Source organism: Phodopus roborovskii, unplaced genomic scaffold (genome assembly GCF_943737965.1).
Source record: "Phodopus roborovskii unplaced genomic scaffold, PHOROB, whole genome shotgun sequence".
Taxonomy (NCBI): domain Eukaryota; kingdom Metazoa; phylum Chordata; class Mammalia; order Rodentia; family Cricetidae; genus Phodopus; species Phodopus roborovskii.
Window position 1 is genome coordinate 9,444,924 of NW_026126448.1, and position 22,411 is coordinate 9,467,334.

At 42.2% G+C, this 22,411-nt stretch overlaps 1 protein-coding gene across 7 annotated transcripts in view; it reads right to left on the bottom strand.

Annotated features, from left to right (window-relative positions):
- The window catches only part of Ccdc30 (coiled-coil domain containing 30), a 71,431-nt gene that overhangs the window by 40,333 nt on the left and 8,687 nt on the right, over positions 1-22,411 (bottom strand). For 2 of the 7 annotated variants that reach the window (XM_051188646.1, XM_051188650.1), the window contains exons 1-4: positions 12,571-12,638; positions 9,634-9,759; positions 7,781-7,915; positions 3,098-3,261 (exon numbers count right to left, since the gene is read on the bottom strand). In XM_051188646.1, coding sequence (XP_051044603.1) covers positions 3,098-3,261; positions 7,781-7,915; positions 9,634-9,759; positions 12,571-12,612 — 467 coding nt within the window. In that variant the 5' untranslated portion in view covers positions 12,613-12,638. Of the gene's footprint in view, positions 1-3,097; positions 3,262-7,780; positions 7,916-9,633; positions 9,760-12,570; positions 12,639-14,039; positions 14,195-19,227; positions 19,344-22,411 lie in introns of those variants that run through there. The other 5 variants (XM_051188652.1, XM_051188648.1, XM_051188653.1 and 2 more) reach the window with 5 other exon arrangements.

Sequence of the window (22,411 nt, forward strand, 5' to 3'; positions counted from 1 at the left end):
CATACCAACAGACATGTTCCCCAAATCAGCAAACGGCGAACAAAACAATCCAGCTGGAATTCAAGTTATTTTATTTATTTAAAATTGTATTACATTTAAAATGTGGTGTGTGTGTGTGTGTGTGTGTGTGTGAGTGTGTGTGTGTGTGAATGTTCATGCATGAATGACACTGTGCACGTGTGCAAGTCAGAGGACAACCTGTGAGAGCCAGTTCTATCCTCCCGTCATATAGGGTCTAGTGATCAAACTTGGGTTTGGTGGCAAACACCCTTACCCCCTGAGCCATCTTGCTGGCCCTGTCTTTATTTTTTGAGATTGGGGGGGGGGTGTCTCTCACTGAGCCTAGAGCTCACCAATTTAGCTAGATACTCTGATCTGTGAGTTCTGGGAACCTTTCCATCTCCATGTGCCAAACCAATAGAGGGACACGTGAATATCACCACTGTATCTGCTGGAGATCTGAACTTAGGTCCTCATGCTTAAATGGCAAGCCCTTCACTGCCTGAGCCATCTCCCAGGCCACCTCTTACATTATTTTTACGACTTTCTCCATGCTCAAGTTACTTTATCTTCTTCAACCTGATTAGAGTCACTAATCCCAAAGTCCCATTGATTAAAAAAAAAAAAATGTTTACACATAGTAGGCAGAGTGATTTTCCTAAAGCACTACCTTCTTGTTTTGCCCAGGCCGATAAACTCTAAAGGAATTTTTTACTGTTTAGATTCCTAGCTAGGGTGTTGGGTGCTTCTTTGGTAGGTGTGAAGCCCCATGATTAACCCCAACATTGAAAATCCAGTAAGCAAACACTTAACCTGATATAAGCATTCCATGTACCTATATGTTTGGAGTCTGCCTGCATCTTATTCCCATTGTTCCCCTTACCCTTAACACTTCACACAAACCTATGCCCCTCCTTCCCGTTTCTCTCTGTCTCTGTCTCCCTGAACCCGTTTGACCCTTGATAGACTACAAAGCTAGCACTGTCTTATTTAACTACCTCCTCCCATCAGACCATAGCGTTAAACCTGTCTGAATTTGTGCCTTCCCTCTGCTTGGAGCACTTGCACACAGGGAACAAATGGTTAATGCTAAATTCAGTTGTGTTTCAGGTCTGACTGAAGTGTAGCCGGCCAAGGGGCACAGGCAATAAAACAGGAGCCATTAGAGACAGGGAGAGAGAGAAACCACAGCAGGTATCCTGAGTTCTCATAGTCCCAACAATGGGAAGTTGTTTGGGCCAAACCATGGAAACAAGGGTGGTGAGTATTGGAAAGAAAGAAAGAAAGAAAGAAAGAAAGAAAGAAAGAAAGAAAGAAAGAAAGAAAGAGAAAGGAAAAGAAAGGAAAAGAGAAAAGTATCACAAGAGAGAAAGATGCCACATGACAGAGTTCAAGTGGAGGGTTTTGTTTTTTTGTTTTTTTTTTGTTTGTTTGTTTGTTTTTTAATTAGGGGAAAGGGAATGGGAAAGGGGGGAAGGAGAGGGGGAAGACCAGTCTCTGGGGACAGGAGCAGTGGGAGAGAGGAAAGAGGCAGAGGCAGAAGCAGAGGCAGAGAGAGAGAGAGAGAGAGAAACATACACAGAGAGATACAGACAGATAGAAAGAAAGAGAGAGAGGGGATAGGGTGGGCAGGGCCCTTTTAAAAGGAAACATAGTGAATGTGCACAGGTGGTGCTCTTAGTGGCTGCAGCTGAGGGTGTATCCTGTCAGAACTCCAAAGGCAGGCCAGTACAGATGCCTAAATACTAACAGTGAGGAGCTCTTTAGACAGAAGTCCAGAGTCCATCTCCTGGTAGAGTTCCCACCACAGAGGAATGATTATGTGGCAAGTGCCCCCCACCAGTGACCAGTGACCCACCACAGCTGGTGGGGTTGAGCACCTCTGACTGATGCTTTCTGTGAAGTTTTCAGGGTGGTTGCTACATCCCAGCAGCCTCTTGCTCCAGGTTACAGTTCCTTCAATTGCGGCTCATAATGGATTAACCAAACTGCCTGTCACCTTCCATCTTCATCTAATGAAATGCTACGACAACTTCCCTTGAAACCTGTCACACTGTCCCCTGCTCTAGAATTAGGCTTTCTCCATCCCTCCACCAAACCTAAACATGGTGAGCCAGCTTCTCAGTTACTTGCTTTTGGGCTCATTATCACAGACTGCCCCCATCTCTCCAAGATGTCTTTCCCACCCCACACCTGCCATCTCTCCAAGATGTCTTTCCCACTCCACCCCTTGGTTTCCTGGTTGGGAATCTTGGACTCAGAACTAAAGTTAAAAGAACATAAAAGTCAGGAGCTTCCAAACTGGCAAAGCAGTATCTATCTTAGAACATTTATGCAGAGATAAATTTGGTGACCCAGTCTCCCCAGCTCATGGAAATGGGTGCCCTTTAGGTTGGTGTCTAAAGAGCATGGGCATATACTGTTTCCATCTCAGTGGCCAAATTTTGTTCACACACAGTAATTTGTTCCTATTAGTTTTTGTACCAGATTAGAGCAGATCATTTGCCCAAAGCCTCCAAAACATCTGTGAAGGATAATTTTGGTTAAAATGTGTAAACACCGAGTTAGGGAGCAAGATTAAATAAATAAATAAAAGAGAAGGGTCCTAAAATTTCAGTTATCAGGTATAATGTCAAATAAGATCAGCAAGACAGAAACTCTATATAGACAATTTACCTGCATACCTGTGTGCATAGAAGAGAGAGAGAGATGGGTGTCTTTCTCCCCGAGGAGAACTGTGGGTTATTATAACCGCTTTTACTTTTACATGCTTCCTATGTTTCAACAGAAAGCACACGCTAATTTTCAAAAGCTAGAGGAAAAGTTTCAAAATGCAATGTTAATGCTAAATCACAAATCAGCACGCTCTGTCAGCCCATTGCCTATGCTGCGAGTGGTACCCTACTCACTGCCCAGTCCGTCTGTTCTCTTCCATAATACTCAATGTACAACTGTTACAAAAAAAGGACAAACTCTAGGAAATGCTTAAAACTAATTTCTTCCTGATTACATCTCTTGAAAATGAATGTGAAATCCTTAGGATATCCATGCCAAATAAACCCCTCCAATTACTGTGTTCAGGACCTTCTCAGTTTACCAAAATGCCTGCCTTTCTTCACTTGGGCTCAGAAGCTCTGCTTCCAAAAGTGGCACTTTAGACACCAGCTCTTCATAGAGGTTTTCACTTGTCATTAAACTAGCAGTTCTGTCCCCTATAGAACAACGTTTTAACTGTTCCAATTCTTGTGAAAACTTCAAGACCTGTAAAGTTAAGTGAAAAAGCAAATGTTCTATTTTGCAGACTCTTACGTATGACTGTAAAAAAAGTATACTAACTCCACCAAATGTTTCATTACTGCCTTAAGCTATCTAAACTGGTGCCCTACCACAAATCTTATTACAATTTAAATACTTTTCAGGTGTCATATAACTTAATACATGTTTACAGTAGACATAAGGGCATGTAACACCATGATTTAACCAACTAACCAACCAAACAAAGAAATAAATAAACAGGTATTTTGGTCTTCAATGTTGGCATTTCAGATTGCTGTTTATAACTGGGTTCTATCTTTAAACAGAAACAAAGAAATAAAAGGCAACAAAACTCCCATGACCCCTGGTATTTAACATGCTTACTATACACATTTGAGCTGGGCGGTGGTGGCAAATGCCTTTTAACTCAACACTGGAAAGGCAGAGGCAGAGGCAGGTGGATTTTTGTGAGTTCAAGGACAGCCTGGTCTACAAACTGAGTTCCAGGACAGCCAGGGCTACAGAGAAGCCCTGTCTTGAAAAACCAAAAAACAACCATATACTTTCATCCCCAAGTTTTGCTTGTGCTTCATTGATTCATAAAAGCAGTAACATATTGCCTTAAGAAAGTATTAGAAGGCTACCAGCACATTATAGAAGGGACATTTCTTCCAGTCTGACCTTATTTATTTGAAAGCACTAGAACCTCTAAAGGTTTTGGGCACTGTAGTGGCTCCCAAATGTCAGCCTATCTGACAGTTTATTCAAAAGGCTCTTTTGTGGCCCACCCTCAGAGTCTGATGGGAAATGAGAATCTGTGTAAGTTTCCTAGGGCAATCTGGTGCATTCGGGTGTTGTGAGGGATACTGTGTTGTGGGATATGGTAAAATATTCATTTTGTTTGTTTTCTTTTAGAGGATTTTGCAGGTTTCCTGTCCTCAGTGGTGGCTCGTTGTATATTCACACGGAATCCAAGCAGACCTCCTTCTAGTAGAGAGGCTGGTTGGGAAACAAAGATGGTTCACAACACAGTCCTGAATTAGAGCAAACGGCTGCTTGTCTGACAATGCAAAGCTCCTGCAGTAACTGCTTGATTCCAAGAGCAACAGAATTGAATACAAGGCTTGATTTCAGTGTACTTCAAGTGATCTCCTGTGACTTTTCATTCCTCTCAAGAGAAACTATGGAGTGCAGTATAGACCACAGTCCACATATCTCTCCCAAGGGCTGCTACTTTCCAGTGAAGGTGGGCCTTGAACCTTGGAAGATGGGAAGCTATATGTGGCTTATTTGAAGCTTGGGAAGCATGTGTATGGTCAAAGACAGACATACCAACTGACTCAAGTTGCTCTGAAGAGAGAGAAGGCCACAACATGAGGATCTGAGGAAACAGGGAGCCAGGCAATGGGGAGAGTCTCAGAAGATGTTTTCCTAATGAGTGTGCAATATTGTTATTATTATTATGATGATGATGATGTTGCTTTTCAAGACAGGGTTTCTCTGTGGTTTTGGAGGCTGTCCTGGAACTAGCTTTTGTAGACCAGGCTGGTCTCAAACTCACAGAGACCCGCCTGCCTCTGCCTTCCGAGAGCTGGGACTAAGGGCGTGTGCCACCACCGCCTGGCAAGTGTACATTATTTTGAAAGCAGGAAAATAAATTCCAAAATGCTACTTTGCAGTTATTCTGAAAATGCAAACATTAGATAATGAGAATAAATTTTAGTTTTTAAAGAATAGCAGACTGCAGAACTTGGGTTGAACACTCTAGCAAACTGAAAACAATAGTAACACAAACACCTAGTATTTTCTGGGTCTTCTGGAATCACACACAACAAAGTTGGGACATCTCTTAAGCAGTTGGAAGCTTCCTCTTTTTATGTGTATATATGTGCATGTACATTCAGCTGCCTGGGTGATGCACAAAAGGAAATCAGATCCCCTGGAGCTTGATGTGGGTGCTGGGAACCAAGCTGGTGTCCTCTGCAGGAGCAATAGGTGCTCTTAACCACTGAGCCTTTTCTCCAGCCCTAAAAGGTTGCTATTTATCATGAAGAAAGTTAATCCCATTGGCCCTTCTGGGGGATAAACAGTGTGTGAAATGACAAGCTTCCATTTGATCTAATCACCAGCCACATTTAAACACCAAAGAACTAAGCTGAGTGCTCCACTCTGAGACCTTAGGGTCAGACAGGAAGAACACAAGCTGAGAAACGCCACACCACACACAGTTTGGCAGGAGTTCAATCGCCCAAGACCCCCAGGCTCTTTGTATAAACTGAATGAGCTGGCCGATAAGATCGGCCTGTTTCTGCTACAGATTTCTGTGACATGAGTCTAGATGTGATCCAGACAAGTTTGTGAAATAAAGAAGCTTTGGCAAATCTATAAGGCACAGCCCACCTTCTCCTGAGCCGGGTTCCTTTAAGTCTAGAGCCCCGCATGTCTCGAAGAGAAGCCCCAGGGTTGGTCAAGATGCAAAGGCTCAGAACAAAAGCTTTTCATGAGAAATAGTTTGATGTGCAGGAATGTGATGTCCCAAAGAAGCTATCCATGAGATGGCCATCATTGCAAAGGGAAATGCAATAAACTTTACAGTAGAAAGATACAACAGAGAGCATCACAAACAAACCACGATTAGCACAATGACAACATAGCTTGAGTCTCCCAATAAAATATGTCAGGATGGAGACGACATTTCCACAGGATTCTTGTCTAGAACAAGCAACTTGCATTGTACTGTGGGAAGCACCAGACAAACTCAAACTGAGGGACTTTCTCCCAAATAACAGGCTGTAATTCTTTTAATATCCTAAATGGAAAGTGAAACCTGGAACTGGAGAGATGGCTCAGCGGAAAAGAGCCCAGGCTGCTCTTTCCTTTCAGAGGTCCTGAGTTCAATTCCCAGAAACCACATGGTGGCTCACAACCATATAGGATGGGATTTGATGCCCTCTCCTGGCATGCAGAGCACTCAAAATAAATAAAAATGTAATAAAATGAAACCCTCACCCCCAGATGGTTTCAGGAGGAGACCTTAGGAAGCAGCTGGGACATAAGGGCAGAGCTCTCATGATGACATTGCTACCCCTTTGAGGACCATGTGGGCTGGGGAGATGGTTCAAGGGGTAAAGCATTTGAAGTGAAAGTATAGGACCTGAGTTTGGATCCCCAGAACCCATGTAAAGCCAGGTGCAATAGGGGAGGGGCCAAGGGTAGGTGGAGAGTGGAGGTGGGTGTAGAAGCCCAGCATTCCTACAACATGATGAGGGCAGAGCTAAGAGACACAAAGCTTACAGACCAAGTAGTAACAAAGAATAAGGAACCATAACTCAAGGCCAGCTGAGGTTGATCCTACACATGCTGTGGCACGAGCATGTCCACACGAACATTCATGTGCACACACATATCATAGAGGAGGAGGAGGAGGAGGAGGAGGAAAGAACCAGCGGAAGATGGCCATCTGCAAACTGGAAAGCAGGCTTCACCAAATGGGGATCTATTGTTGCAGAGCTGTGCACAATAAATGCTTGTCATTTAAACTGTCCAGCCTATGCTACTCTGTTAAAGCTGCCAAACTAAGAAAACATCACAGACAGACAACTCCTGTTCAGATTCAAGGACTTAAAAACCATTAAGTGATGGGGGATGTCCTTCTGTATGCTGTGACTGTATGTTTCTCTTATTGACTGACGAATAAATGCTGATTGGCCAGTAGCCAGGCAGGAAGGGGCTACTAGGCTAGGAAAATTTAGGGCAGAGGAAAGGCAGGGAGCAGACCAGAAAGAGACGCCATGTAGATGCCAAAGGAGTAACATACCAGAGCATTATAGGTAAGCCATAGCCACATGGCAATACATAGTTTAATAGAAATGGGTTAATAATTAAGAGAGAGCTAGCCAAACAGAAGTCTGAGCCATTAGCCAAACAATTTATAATTAATGTAAGTCTCTGTGTGTTTATTTGGGACTGAATGGCTACAATTAAGTGATTTTATATTGCATCTTAGACTAGACATGTTTTGAGTTGTTATTCTCCTCCTGCTCATCTTCTCATCTATCAATATCTCCTCTTCTTCCTCCTCCTCTTCATCTCCTTCTCCAGTTATCTCCCCCTACTCTTCATTTCCTCCTCCCTCTTCTTGATTTTTGTTAAGGAGTGGGATTGACTACTTGGCCTGTTGATGAATCGATTCATCTTGCTAATAATGTCCCACAAGCAAAGACTAGTTGTAGACCATTCTCCACACATCTCCTTAGATTCTGAATCTTTCTTCCCTACATTCCATACTGTAAAATTCACACTCTAGAAATTCAGTTGATAGGAAGCTGATTTAAGGTCAGACATTCACAGGAGATTGAAGTCTAAATGTTTGCCTTGACTTATAACCCATACTATATGTCATTTCATTATATGGTAGTAGAAGAAACTTATTTCTAAATCTGCTACCTGAAGGTTCCTTTTATTTTATCCATACACAAGACATATTAACTATTGCACACCCGAATAACCAATAATTCAATCTCACCTTGGCTTCTAATTCAGAATTCTCTCTTTGTAGCAGGTTATATGTTATTAAAAACTGGTCTCTGCCCTCAGCCCTTGGAAGACTTTGAATTTCCTTATAAAGGCACAAGAGTTCTGATTTTGATTTTTGGAATTCCTGTTTAAGAAATGAAGATTTTTTTATGATAAAAGATATTTAAATCTAAAATTGTTTTAATAATAAAGATTTTTTAAAAATAAAAAACAAAAATAAGTGTTTAAAAATAAAAAGAAGCCAGGTGTTGGTGGCTCACGCCTTTAATCCCAGCACTTGGGAAGCAGAGGCAGAGGGATCTCTGTAAGTTCAAGGCCAGTCTGGTCTACAGAGCTAGTTCCAGGATAGCCTCCAAAGCAATACTGAGAAACCCTGTCTTGAAAAACCAAAAATAAATAAATAAAAATGAAAAAGAAAGATATTTTGTAGGATAAATCAAAGGAATACAATTGCAAAGGAATACAATTTTAAAAAGGATTTTTTAAATGGTCCTAACAAATTGTTCAATGCTACATGTTACTAGATACAGTATTTCAGTGTTTACCTTTTATAGGTTGAAAGATTGGATGTCTACAGTCATTACTATCTTAAACAAACCTTGAATAAAAATCTTTATTAGCTCCTGAATTAAATATTTGCCTTAAAAATACAGGGCTGTCAGGATGGCTCGGCTGAACGAGCTTGCCACGCTAGCCCGGTGATCTAATTTGATCCCTGGAATCCAGGCAAAGGTAAAAGGAGAAAACTGGCTCCACACAGTTGTCCCCTGGCCTCAACACTTGTGCTGGGGCAATGTATTATTTCCCTAGCCATATATACATACACAACAATAGTAATAAATTTAAAACTGATCTCACAGCGCCTTTCATAGAACATTGTGCTATAGAGTGGTATAGCTTTAATCTGCACCCTGGCAAGGCTACTTCTGAAACTAGGGCTGGGCAGAGTGCCAGAACTTAGTTTCATGTAGCCAGAAAACTGTGAAGCTGATTGCATGCCTGTCTGACTTAAGACTCTGCCCTTACTAAAGATGCTGCTGCTATATGACAATGTGTGTGCAATGACTCATGAGCCAGCAGTTCCTGTAATCCTCAGATTATCTGTTTCTACTCAGTTCATGTGCAGTTATACATCATTCTCACACATTCACACAGATCACACAGTGCAGGGTTTGATGGGGGATGATGAGGGAATGGCAGTTTGCAGTACCCAGTAGCCAAGAGGTCATGTGACACTTACTTTAGGAGAGGGGCTACTTGATGTCTTCTGAAAGCTTTGAAGTCAGAGGAATGGAAGGTGGGGGTGGGGCTGTAAAAAGGCAGCAAAGGGGAGGGGGGGGGCTCCTAAATCCAGCCTGAATGGGAACAGAAGGGTGAGGCCCTAGTCTGACCCATTTAAGCCCTTGTAAGAAGAGACACATTGGTACATTACTATTGTTTAAGCCACAAGCCAATGGTACTGAATGAGAGCACCCCAAGTTAAGTTATATTTTCTTTATTGTGCTGCCTGAGAGTGTAGTATGGGTGTGTGAAGGAGGAAGATGGAGGTCTTCCTCTGTGACTCTCGGCCTGTTTCTTTGAGGCAGGGTCTCTCCCACTGAATGGGAAACTTTGCTGTTTCTGCTCGGTTGGCTGGCCAGCGACCTCTGTGCCCCAGTGCTGAGGTTTCAGACACACACAGTCATGCCTAACTTTTTACATGGTGCTGGGGATTCAAATTCAGGTCCTCATGCTTGCCAAGCAAGTGCTCTTACCTACTGAGCTGTGTCCTCAAGGGCATACCTTGTTTTAAAATAGAGACAAATGGTCACATGAAATCCCTAAATTGGAAGAACGTGGTACCTCAGTATCCACTCTCAAGGACTCCTGAATACCAATGAAAGCAGATGCCAGGTGCTGTTGTCTCTCTCTCTCTTCTGACAAGTCACTCTCAGGTACTTTAACATTTTCTTGGCTCATTTTCAGTATCTGTAAAAAGCATTTTGCATAACTCACTTTGTGACCTATTATACAATCGTACTGTTACCTGTAAAATTTGATAACAATAACCTCCTGCTTAACTTAATGACAAAGTCATGTGTGTGGTATAGAAACTATATAGTTCATAGGACACATTTTTTTGTCTCCAGGCCGGTTAATGTAATTACTACATGTAGTAAGCCTTGTCCTGCCTATAGCATAGATATCACGGCAGGTGTAATATGTGGTTTTGAAGACATTTTATGAATGTTAATCATGCACTAAATATATTTAAATTGTTACTTATTTAGTTGGAGGGAGAACACACATCATAATGTTTGTTAGAGGACAATTTCTAAGAGTTAGTTTTCTCCTTTCACCATGTGGGTCCCAGGAATTGAACTCAGGTTGTCAGGTGTGGCAGCAAGCACCTTTACCCACTAAGCCAGTGGTTCTCAACCTGTGGGTCTACTCCCAAAGGAGGTCATGAATGACCCTTCCACAGGGGTGACCCAAGACCATCCTACATAGCATATATTTACATTAAAAATCATGACAGTAGTAAAATTACAGTTATGAAGTTATAATAAAAATAATTTTATGGTTGGATGTCACCACAACATTAGGAAGCTTGAGAACCACTGCCCTAAGCCATTTCCCCAGGCTTACTCCAAATGTAGGATAATGACAGAATCTTCCCAAATGAAATGCTAATGACAATTGGGGTAATAATTATAACAGCTGCCATCACAGAATGGGAAAAGATATTCATCAATCCCACATTTGATAGAGGGCTGATCTCCAAAATATACAAAGAACTCAAGAAACTAGTTACCAAAACACCAAATAATCCAATTAAAAAGTGGGGTACAGAACTAAGTAGAGAATTCCCAATAGAGGAATCCAAAATGGCTGAAAGACACATAAGAAAGTGCTCAGCATCCTTAGCCATCAGCGAAATGCAAATCAAGGCAACTCCGAGATACCACCTTACTCCTGTCAGAATGGCTAAAATCAAAGACACCAAAGACAGCTTATGCTGGAGAGGATGTGGAGAAGGGGGAACACTCCTCCATTTCTGGTGGGAGTACAAAATCGTACAGCCACTTTGAAAATAAGTATGGTGGTTCCTCAGGAAAATGACAATCAGTTTACCTCAAGACCCAGCAATTCCACTCTTAGGCATATACCCAAAAGATGCACACTCATACAACAAGGACATCTATTTAACTATGTTTATAGCAGCATTATTTGTAATAGCCAGAACATGGAAGCAACCTAAATGCTCCTCAACTGAAGAATGGAAGAAGAAAATGTGGTACATTTACACAATGGAGTACCACTCAGCGGGAAAAAATAATGGTATCTTGAAATCTGGAGGAAACTAGAAGAAACCATTCTGAGTGAGGTAACCCAGTCACAAAAAGATAAACACGGTATGTACTCTCTCATATATGGATTTTAGACATAGAGCAAAGGATTACCAGCCTACAATTCACACTGCCAGAAAAGCTAGGAAACAAGGAGGACCCTAAGAGAGGCATACATGGTTTCCTGGAGAAGGAGAAAGGGAGAATTGGGAGCATGAGAGGAGGGGAGAGGGAGTTAGGAGGAAGAGCAGGGGCATGAGGGAGCAGGAAGATTGAGTTAGGGAAAGAATAGAGGAGAGCAAGAAAGAGATACCATAATAGAGGGAGCCATTATAGATTTAAAGAGAAATCTGGTACCAGGGAAATGTCCAGAGATCTACAAGGATGACCCCCAACTAAGAATCTAAGCAATACTGGAGAGGCTACCCCTTAAATGCCCTTCCGCAATAATGAGATTGATGACTATCCTATATGCCATCCTAGAGTCTTATTCCAGTAGCTGATGGAAGCAGAAGCAGACAGCCACAGCTAAACACTGAGCTGAACTCCTGGAATCCAGTTGCAGAGAGGGAGGAGTGGTAAGAAAAGGGGTCAAGACCAGGCTGGAGAAACCCACATTGTTCCTGAAGGATCACTATGGGATAGAAATATAACTATCATCACATCCCCCCCCCCAAACAGGAGCTATGTCTCAGATGTTACATCATTTCCTAAGGTCATACAGCTATTGCTGGCTGTCACGTCCACATCTCACAAGCACTGACTTCTAATATCTATTCCACACAGCCACATCCACGTACACTTTATGTTGTGTATAAAACCTACTTGGGAATGTGCCTAAAACCAAAACATGTCTTAGTGAGCACAGAGGGAGAATCCCCGTGACATAGGATTCTTCCATGGGAAGGACAGGCTGTCAAGGGCAAACACACCTGGTCGGGCAGAGTCACACTGCCTGTGTTTTAGCACCAATGGTATAAAAGCTAGTCATTTCATCACTCTTAGCCTCAGTTTCCCCTGATGAAAACCAGGGACAGCAGCGTGTGGACATCCACGGACACTTCTCAGAGACAGTGAGTCATATTGTTCTGAACTCTCACCAATCTAGGTGAAGCAGTGAACTTAATCATCCCGTGGTCCCCACAGCTTCATGACTTCCTCTCAGAGGACTTCTGCAAACTCATCTCATCTCAAACAGGCTGGAGATGGACCAAACCCAGAGCCGCGCTTTCTCCCTTTGCCTGAGTGCAGTGTTTGGAGCATTCTCATGTGGTTTGCCTCACATTTATTAAGAAATATAAATGAAGAATTATCTTTCCAAGTATGGTGCAGGGGGTGGAAGCGGCAGGATTAGGAATTCAAGGGTAGCCTTGGTTGCATAGTGAGTTTGTAGCCATCCTAGCTCTATAAATCCTGTCTCAGAGTATCATCTTTTATTTTCATTTCTTACCTCATTAAAACCTTGTACTTTAATTGCCTCTTGGTCTTTCATACTGGTGTCTTCAGTCTTCCTATGATACTGATACCTCAGGCTCTCAGATGGAAATCTCAATCCAAATAAATCACCAGTTAAAACACACAAGTGTTACTAAAATATCCTTTGAATAAGCTACATTTATTTAAATTAATTTTACATTTTTATTATTAGTGTGTGTGTGTGTGTGTGTGTGTGTTCGTGCATGTGTGGGCACACTTTCGCAATGGTGCATTTGTGCAGGTCAGAGAACACTTTTGTGGAGTCTATTTCCTCCTTTTACCTTTTGTGGTTCCAGAGATTGATCTCAAGTCTCCAAGTTTGTACAGAAAGCACCTGTACTCACTAGTCCATCTTGCCAGGCCCCCAAATAGGCTACATTTATTTTCTTTAAAAGACATGCTTATTTTTGTCTGGTGTATGAGTGCTTGCCTTTATGCATAAATATGCACCACCAGCCAGAAGAGGGTGTCAGATCTCTTGGAACCCAAATTACAGATGATTTGGAGCTGCTATGTGATAGCTGGGAATTGGCCCTGGATTCTCTGCAAGAGGAGTAAACACCATTTCTCTTGTATTTTCTTACTATTAGAATGTCATCCTGAACAAAACCACTAGTAGACACGCTAACACAGATGGGGGAAAAGATCTGGAGGCCTCAACCTTAGACAAAGAACTACAGGCAACCAAAGAATGCGAAGAGCAGAGAAACAGTCTTCCCAAGGAAGAGCCACCAAATGGTTATCCAATACCAAGTGGTCAGCCCTGAAAACACACACATAACAGTACATTCCCAGCCCCCTCCCAGTGTGTGTGTGTGTGTGTGTGTGATAAAAAAGAGGCCATGAACTTGAAAGAAAGCATGGTGGGGAGGTATACATGGGAGGTTTTGGAGAAAGAAAAAGGAAAAAAATGATGTAATTATAACCTCAAAAATCATTTAAGATTTTCAAAAACGATAAGCAAAAAGAAGAAGGTTATGTATTTTAACTTTTTTTTTTTTTTTTGAGATAGAGTCTCACTATGTATCTTTGGCTGTCTGATCTCACTATGTAAACCAAGCTGGCTTTCCACTCACAGAGATCTGCTTGCCTTTGGTTTCCAAAGCCAGGATTAAAGGTGTGTACTATCACAACTGGCTATTTATAAGATCAATTATAGTGTTTAAGATAGCCTTTTCAAATAATATATTTGAAGACTGAAAAAATAAAATAATGTATACTTAATATAAAACACAGCTTACTGTATATTTGAAAAATAATGTATTTGAAAGCATTTCAATATTTCTCACAAAATGTCCGTAAAATTTACCATAACTAGTGACACACTGAATACAATTATGCATCTGAGCAATTACATACTTCATAAGACCAATGACCAAAGTTTGAAGCTGGAAATGGATGCTATTGACGAGCTCTCTGGTGCCTAAAGGGAGCTGACCTCACCTGTCAGTCAGCAAATGAAGAGGAAAGCCAGTGACTTGTTGTAGGTTGCCTCCTGCATAAGGGCCAGCTGCCAAGGACCTTGAGAAACAGTTTAACGGCTCAGAACACAGCACTGTTAATATTCTGTCTGGAAGGCGGGGCTCACTAATGCTCTGAATTTAACCTTGCCTCCTGGGCGCATACTGACAAGCAGCTCTCCATGCTGTCACCTCTCTCAGTCACAGATGGCTAAGGCATTGTAGAGGATGAAACACTGCCCATTCATCTCTATGTGGTGTGGCTTCTGTACACATCATCGGGTATGCTATGACCTCTGTAGGTTAGAAGTAATTCTCTATATAAACTCTATAAATCTCCACAAGAGTTGATACTGTGTAGAAAATGAACTCCAGGGGCTGGAGAGGTAGCTCAGAGGGTAATAGCACTAAATGCTCTTCCAAAGGACCCAGATTCAATTCCCAGCACCCACATGGCAGTTCACAACTGTCTGTAATACCTGTTCCAGGGAATCTGACACCCTCACACACAGAAACATACATGCAGACAAAACCCCAAAATACATCTTTAAAAAAAAAGGAAAGAAAAAGAAAAAAGAAAATGAAATCAGATAAACCTGTACCAACTCCTGGATGATTCTTGCTTTGGTCAAATCCCCTAAACTCTCAAAAATATTCAGTGGGAATACTTGTGTCTGCTTTGGGGAGGTCTGCCCCAGGGGGTCATGTGAGCTGCTGTTTGGGAGATTTACCCTCATCATGGTGCTCGAAAAACATTTAAAATACTGTGGCTATTGTCATCCTTGACAAATAGCTCAATTTCTCCTTAAAAAAAAAAAATTCATTCCATGTTTCTATTTTGTGTCTAGGGGTAGACTGTGCATGCCACCATCTGTGGAGGGTGGAGGAGAACTTGTGGAAATCAGTTCTCTCCTTCAAGTGTATCCTGGGGACAAAACTCAGGTCTTCATGCAGACAGCGACAGACATCTGCTTACTGATGAGCCTGGTGACATTTAGAGACAGTATCCTGCTTTTAGGTGTCTAAGAAAAGGAAGTGATTTTTCTGGATTATTTGTTTAAACAACAAAGAATGACCTGCACGTTTTTATTTTCTAGGGGATTCTTCAGGGCAAATCTGCTACAGGGCACCCAGAGATGAAGGCTCTGTGACTGGTGTGGAGCTGGAGCAGGAGCGGGAGTTTTGCTTGTGTAGTAGTAACTGGGCTTGAGAGATTCAGGGGAAAACCTACAGGCTTACCAGGCATTGGTGGCCTTTAATCCCAACACTCGGGAGGCAGAGGCAGGCGGATCTCTGTGAGTTTGAGGCCAGCCTGGTCTCAGAGCTAGTTCCAGTACAGTCTCCAAAGCAATACAGAGAAACCCTGTCTTGAACAAAACAAAAACAAAAACAAACAAACAAACAAACAAAAAAAACCACAGGCTCTGTGGTCAGGCTGAGCTGTGGCACCATGGTTTTTACAGTTATGAATGTGTGACCTTGGTTCCCTCTGCCAGGAGAATTTCTGTTAGCATTTTGTGAATTCTGTCCTCTGAGCACGGTAGTCTGCAACTACAATCCCAGCTTTTGGGAGACTGGAGCAGGAGGGCAGCAAATTTGGGGCCAGCATAGGCTGCAGGGAGGGACCTTGTCTCAAACAAACAAACAAACAAACAAACAAACAAACAAACAAACAGTAACATAACATGACTGCTGCTATGCTTCCCTCAGTCTGCAGATTCAAACGTTCATCTATTTTGCAAAGGTTCTCAGACACACTTAGGGATATCTGATGCCCATTGAAGCTGACATAAAATGAACCTGGCACTATCCTTTTACTTCCTTTTGTCAGAAAATACAATAAGCAGTGGTCTGGAGAGACTGCCCAAAAGCAGGCTGAGAGCATCCACTACAGGGATGGAGGGCACCAGGTCAAGGTTGAGAAACAGGCTCATGGGAAACAGCTGTGCTGACCTGCTGAGCATAACACTCAGCTCCCTCAGTTCCTCAGCTGACAGTGATCCTGGGGTTAACAGTTACTGGTAACTCATCACCTGGCTGACAACCTCAGTTAAGGTAGTTGTAGCCTTTTCTTTGTAAAAGAACTTGGGAGGCAATAAATAAATAAATAAATAATTTAAAAAATCCATTTTCAGTTACTACCCTTCTTCAGAAACTACCTTTAAAAAATTCCTTTAACTCACACTGATCACTGATCAAGGATAATATTTCCTAGGTTTTGATGGGTCTCATTATGTGATGGACATCTATAATCCCAGCACTCATGGAGCAGAGGCAGGAGGCTAAATTCAAGGCTAGCCTGGCCTACCTGGTAAGCTCCAGGTCAGCCTGAACTAGAGAGACCCTGCCTCTCTCTTGTCTACATATTGATGGGGGTTGTCCTTCTGTATATATATTTCTCTTATTGGTTAATGAGTAAAATACAGTTCAGCCAAAGAGGCAGGAAGATAGGTGGGGCTAGGAGACAAGGAGAATTCTGGGAAAGGTAGGCAGAATGGGCCCACCAGACAGAATCACCATATAACCCACCAAAGGTGTAAGAAGTCTGGGCCCTTCAGTAAGATAAGACCACATGGAAATAGATTAAATAGAAATGGGCTAATAATTAAGACAGAACTAGCTAATAAGAAGCTCTAGTCATTAGCCAATAGCTTTATAATTAATATAGCATCTGTGTGTTTACTTGGGACTAAGAAGGGCAACTGGGACCGGCCAGGACAAAGAACCACTCATTACAACATATCATATGCTATTATCTACATAGTTAACACTCTATGTAATTATAGGCTAATATATGTATGTGAATATATTAATCACTTGAATAAGAATATTTATCTGCAATGCTTTTCACAAGTGTGCTCCAGCATGTGGGTGAAATGCATCTTGTAATTTTATAAGTACGTATCTATTTCAAGTTTCGATAAGAAAACGAAATCTGGTTTATACTATTATCTAGAAGACTGCTGAGTCCTGGGGAGACTGAGAAGGTCACATGACACCTGTCACAGCGGGAGGCAGATTAGGCTGGTATCACCAAGGGTCTTCTCCCAGATCAAGAATTCTATGATGCAGAGCACCACACAGGGGTGGACAATTGATAGCCACACTTCAGGGGATACCTGAGCAAGATGAGGCCTCCCTACCCCTGGGGTTCCTCCACAGGTTATGACTGTGGCAGAATTCTTGTCTGGCTGAGACAGTCTCAGCTACAACAGAGTCTTAGCCTTGTCCTGCCCTGTCATCTTAAGGGATGTCGAACCCGCATCTGATCTGAAAGCTCTCCCTGCCTGGACCTGCTCTTCAGAGACCCTTCACTGTGCTTCCTTAATAACACTTGTGATTTTGAATTCATCTTGGGACCTGCCTCCTAGATTAGCCTTCTTCCTATGGATGATGGGAAGGAGGCTGCCATTGTGGTCACCACCATAGACAAAAGAAAATAACCGGATCAAAAACGAAATCATTTTTGGGTTGCAGAGATGGCTCATAGTTAAGAGCACATAGGTGTTGCTCTTATCCAGTATCCACACGGTAGCTCACAACCATCAGGAACTCCAGTTCCAGGGGATCCAATGCCCTCTTCTGACCTCTGTGGGCACCAGACACTCATGTGGTGCACATACATACATGTAGGCACAATACACATACACATAAAAATAAATAAATCTAAAAAGAAATAAAGTGAAGGCATTTCAGCCATTACTGCATAACTGAAGGCTTGAGGAAACACTTTTGTGTTGGGAGGCAACTTAAAAGTATACTTCTTCTAAAGCCTGATAAATTTATTCTACATTTCATCTTCACATGAAAGAACAGAGAAAATAGGGCAGAAAGATTAGATACAAAAATTATTATCTGACTGCCAGTGGTGGCGCATGCCTTTAGTCCCAGCACTCTGGAGGCAGAGGCATCACTCATACAGTGATGGGGCCGGAGAGATGTCTCAGTGGTTAAGAGAACCTACTGCTCCTGCACAGGATCTGATCCAGTACCCAGCACCCACACATGTGACTCACAACTGCCTAAACTCTAGCTTCAGGTGATCCAACACCTCTAGTCTCTATCAGTACCTTACTCATGTGAGCATACAACCCACAGACACATATAATTAAAAATACATCTTTAAAAGCTGGGCAGTGGTGGTACATGCCTTTAATCCCAGTAATCAGGAGGCAGATGCAGGCAGGTCTCTGAGTTTGAGGCCAGCCTGATCTACAAAGTGAGTTCTAGGACAGCCAGGTGTACATAGGGAAACCCTGTCTTGAAAAACAAAGACAAAAGCCGGGCATTGGTGGTGCATGCCTTTAGTCCCAGCACTTGGGAGGCAGAGGCAGGCAGATCTCTGAGTTCAAGACCAGCCTGGTCTACAAGAGGTAGTTCCAGGAAAGTCTCCAAAGCCACAAAGAAACCCTGTTTCAAAAAACCAAAAATAAATAAATAAATAAGTCTCTTTAAAAAATCCTCAGTGATTCACACATATAATACTTTAATTATTTTGAACAAAATAATAACCTGTCAGGTATTTCCAGTCTCCTTTTTTCTTATTGGTTTGTTTGTGCAGCCACTCATTCATTCACTGAACAAATAATTACCAGCTGCAAATATGCATCGACATCGACTGAATCATAGCCCGGACTGTTAATGTTCTCAGTTACAGAGAAGGAAACTAAGGAGCAGGAGAAGCTATGTGTTCAGAGTCACATGTAAATGATAGAGCTAGGATTTGAACTCAGGCCACCTGAGGATGCTCTTGGTGTTTGGTTACTTTCATTTCTGTATTACAGTAGTGAACCCACATGGCAATTTATAATGATTTTCCTGCAGTGGATATGACGTTTTCTTCTGGCCTCCTCCGCACTACATGCATAGGATGCATAGATATACATTCAGGCAAAACATCCATACACATAAAAACAACAAAAATAAGAAATGCTGTTGGCATTTCTCCAACAGCAATGATGCTGCTATTCAGACAAGGGCTTAAAATGAAGCATAAGCACCGACAGTTTAGAGCACACTAGGTTAGATCACATCACCTCTGCACCCTGACGTGCAACCATTGTCAGAACCCTTTTTCCTAAAGACCAGATTAGATGAGGCATAGCCACGTGGCTCACACCACTGGTTGCTATTGGACACACACTAAACTCCAGGGACTAGGGCACACTGACCATTTCTCCAAGCACCTTTTTCTCAGAGTCAAGTGATCGAATCCGGTTTCTTAAGGCTAGAATCTCCTGGTCCAGCCTCTGGTTATGTTCTCTTGCTCTCAGTAAATCAGTTGCATCTAAATAGAGAAGAAGGCGGTTACTACCTGGGTCACAGTTTTGCTTTGGAAGGCATTCATTCTGCATATGTGGTTGTCTACATAGGAGAGCCACCAAGTCACAATATTCTACCAACCTATTGTAATGGAACAGAAGGTTTTGGATTTCTCACACAAGCCTAATGAACTTTTTGAGTATAGAGTTTCCAGGAATACAGAGTTCTGGGAACACGAAACATTTCTTTATTTTGTGTGTGTGGAATGCACACACATGTCAGAGGACGATTTGCTGGCATCAGGTCTCTCAACTTTATGGGTCCTGGGAACTGAATTCAGGTCATTGGGTTTGATAGCTTTAACCCATTGAACCATCTTAATGTCCCCAGAGCTGAAATTTCATCTGGGTGTAAATTATTTATCTCAGACACATTATTTTTTATGACACTATTTTACTTATTTATTTTTATTTTATGTGCATTGTTGCTTTGCCTGCATGTATGTTTGTGTGAGGGTGTCAGATACCCTGGAATTGGAGATACAGACAATTGTGTATGTGGGAACTGGACCCAGGTCCTCTAGAAGAGCAGCCAGTACTCTTAACCACTGACCCATCTCTCCAGTCCCAGCTGGGTATAACTTTTGAAAATTAAATGACAGAGAATTTTCTTTAGCTCTGTCTCTTATACACCTTAGACATTTCTAGACTCCTCCACTTAGCAGTCTTATTAACAGCTTTGAGGAATTCACTAAAAATAACTATTTAAGCAATCAATTATTGGTGAGTACATTCAATTTGACCATCCAACAAGCTGTTTCCCATTCTTTGTCCTTTCCAAGTATTTCTACGTTCGTCTGAGATGTTTGATAGTCTCTGGTTTTGGTGGACAGTGACGCTGATCACTTAAAGTTTGGGAATTGTTCTCCATTCAATAACATTTTGGAAGTTTACATAAAAACAGTATTATTTATTCCTAACATATGTGTTAGATTCACTTGTGACGCTGCCTGACTCTGGAACTCTCTTCATAGAAGATTTCTAACTATAGATTCAATTTAATGCATTTAGGATTCCCTCCTCTTCCTTCTTCTCTTCTTCCTCTCTCCTCCTCCCCTCCTCTTCCTCTGACATGGTCTTACTAGGTAGCCCTGACTGGCTTGAAAGTCACAGCATAGACTATGCTGGCCTGAACCTTGCAACAGTTCTCTTGCCCCTGCCTTCTGTCTGTCTGTCTGTCTGTCTGTCTGTGTCTGTCTCTGTCTCTATCTATTTATCTATTTTTGTGTGTGAGTGTGTGTGTATGTATGTAGACAGAAGTTTCTGTCCTGCCGAGTTCTGCAGCCATTTAGTCCCAAATAAACACACAGAGGCTTATATTAATTATAAACTGTTTGGCTGGTGGTTTAGGCTTCTTGTTGGCTATCTCTCTCTTATTAGCCCATTTCTATTAATCTGTGTATCTCCACATGAACTTGGCTTACTGGTGATGCCCAGATCTCTTGCTCCCTCAGCATCTACATGGCATCTCTCTGGCGATTCACTTTCTCTGTGTCCCTCTTCCCAGAATTCTCCTAGTCTGGTAGTTCCACCTATACTTCCTGCTTGGCTACATCCTGCCTACCCATCGGCCAAAACAGCTTTATTCATCAACCAATAAGAGAAACATAATTCACAGAATACCAAAGGGCATCCCCATCATATATACAAGCATGTGCCTGTATATGTCAGTGCAGGAGTGCATGGCCCCAGCACCAGTGCAGGGGTAGGGGGTGGGGTGACACGACAGTTTTTTAGTAGTAAGTCCTCAGGTCCTCTCCTTCCACCTTGTTCTGGGTCAGGCTCACTTTCCTTGTCTCTGCTACTATACTATGCACTGTTCCACAAGCTTTCCACAAGCTTACGGATGTGTACCACTGCATCTGGCTTTGTTGTTGTTGTTTTGAGACAGGGTTTCCCTATGTAGCTTTGGAGTCTGTCCTGGAACTCCCTCTTGTAGACCAGACTTGTCTTGAACTCACAGAGATCTGCTTGCCTCCCAAGTGCTGGTATTAAAGGCGAGCACCACCATCACCCGGCCGAATCTTGCTTTTTAATTGTTATTTGGGTTCCCAGATTTTTGTGGCAAGTACTTTACCTCCTGAGCCATCTCTCTGGTCCTTAACTATCTATCTGTCTATCTATCTATCTATCTATCTATCTATCTATCTATCTATCTATCTATCTATTGAGACAGTCTATGTAGCCCTGGCTGTCCTGGAACTTTAATGTAGACCAGGCTGGCTTTGAACTCACAAAGATCCATTTGACTCTGCTTCCTGAGTGCTGGGATCAAGGGTGTGTGCCACCACCCTTAACTTGTCTCTCATGGGTGTGTGAAAAGTATGTGCACTCTAGTGTTTTCTATCAGTACCACCCAGGACTTTTGGCTGTAGTACCTTTGAGTCCTCTGCAGCTTTGCTGGCTTTATGAGTTACCTGATCTATGAGTTGCTGTAAGCACTTTTGAGTTAACAACCACATTCCTGTATTTTGAAAGGAAAGAATAACTAATTTTGGAATTATTTAAAATGGATAAAAAAAAAAATTCTGTAGAGCTAGGTGGGCGTCAGTGGCTCATGCCTTAAATCCCAGCACTTCAGGAGGTGGATCTCTGAGTTCGAGGCCAGGCTGGTCTAAGAATTTCAGGACAACCTCCAAAGCAATACAGAGAAACCATGACTCGAAAACAAAACAAAACACCAAAAAAATCAAAAACCCCATCCTGTAAATCATTTTGTGGTATGGCCATTGAAATATCCAAATTTTACAACGGCTGGTAGCATTATTAAATAGGCAAGGCAGTGTCAGATGACTTCATTCAACACCATTCCAAGACTGGCTTTTCAGGGACAAATATGAATGAGATATTACTGAATACACTGAAGGGCCCTTGGCTTCAGTGGTGCCAGTACAGTCTGAGTTCTTTGTCCTGGTGACAGTTTTGGAATCTGATTTATAAGGATTCACACATCAGCTATTTTTTTTATAGTTAATGGACAACTCAGTTAACCTTGCCATGACTCAGCATCCTTATCTATGAGATGGGAATAATC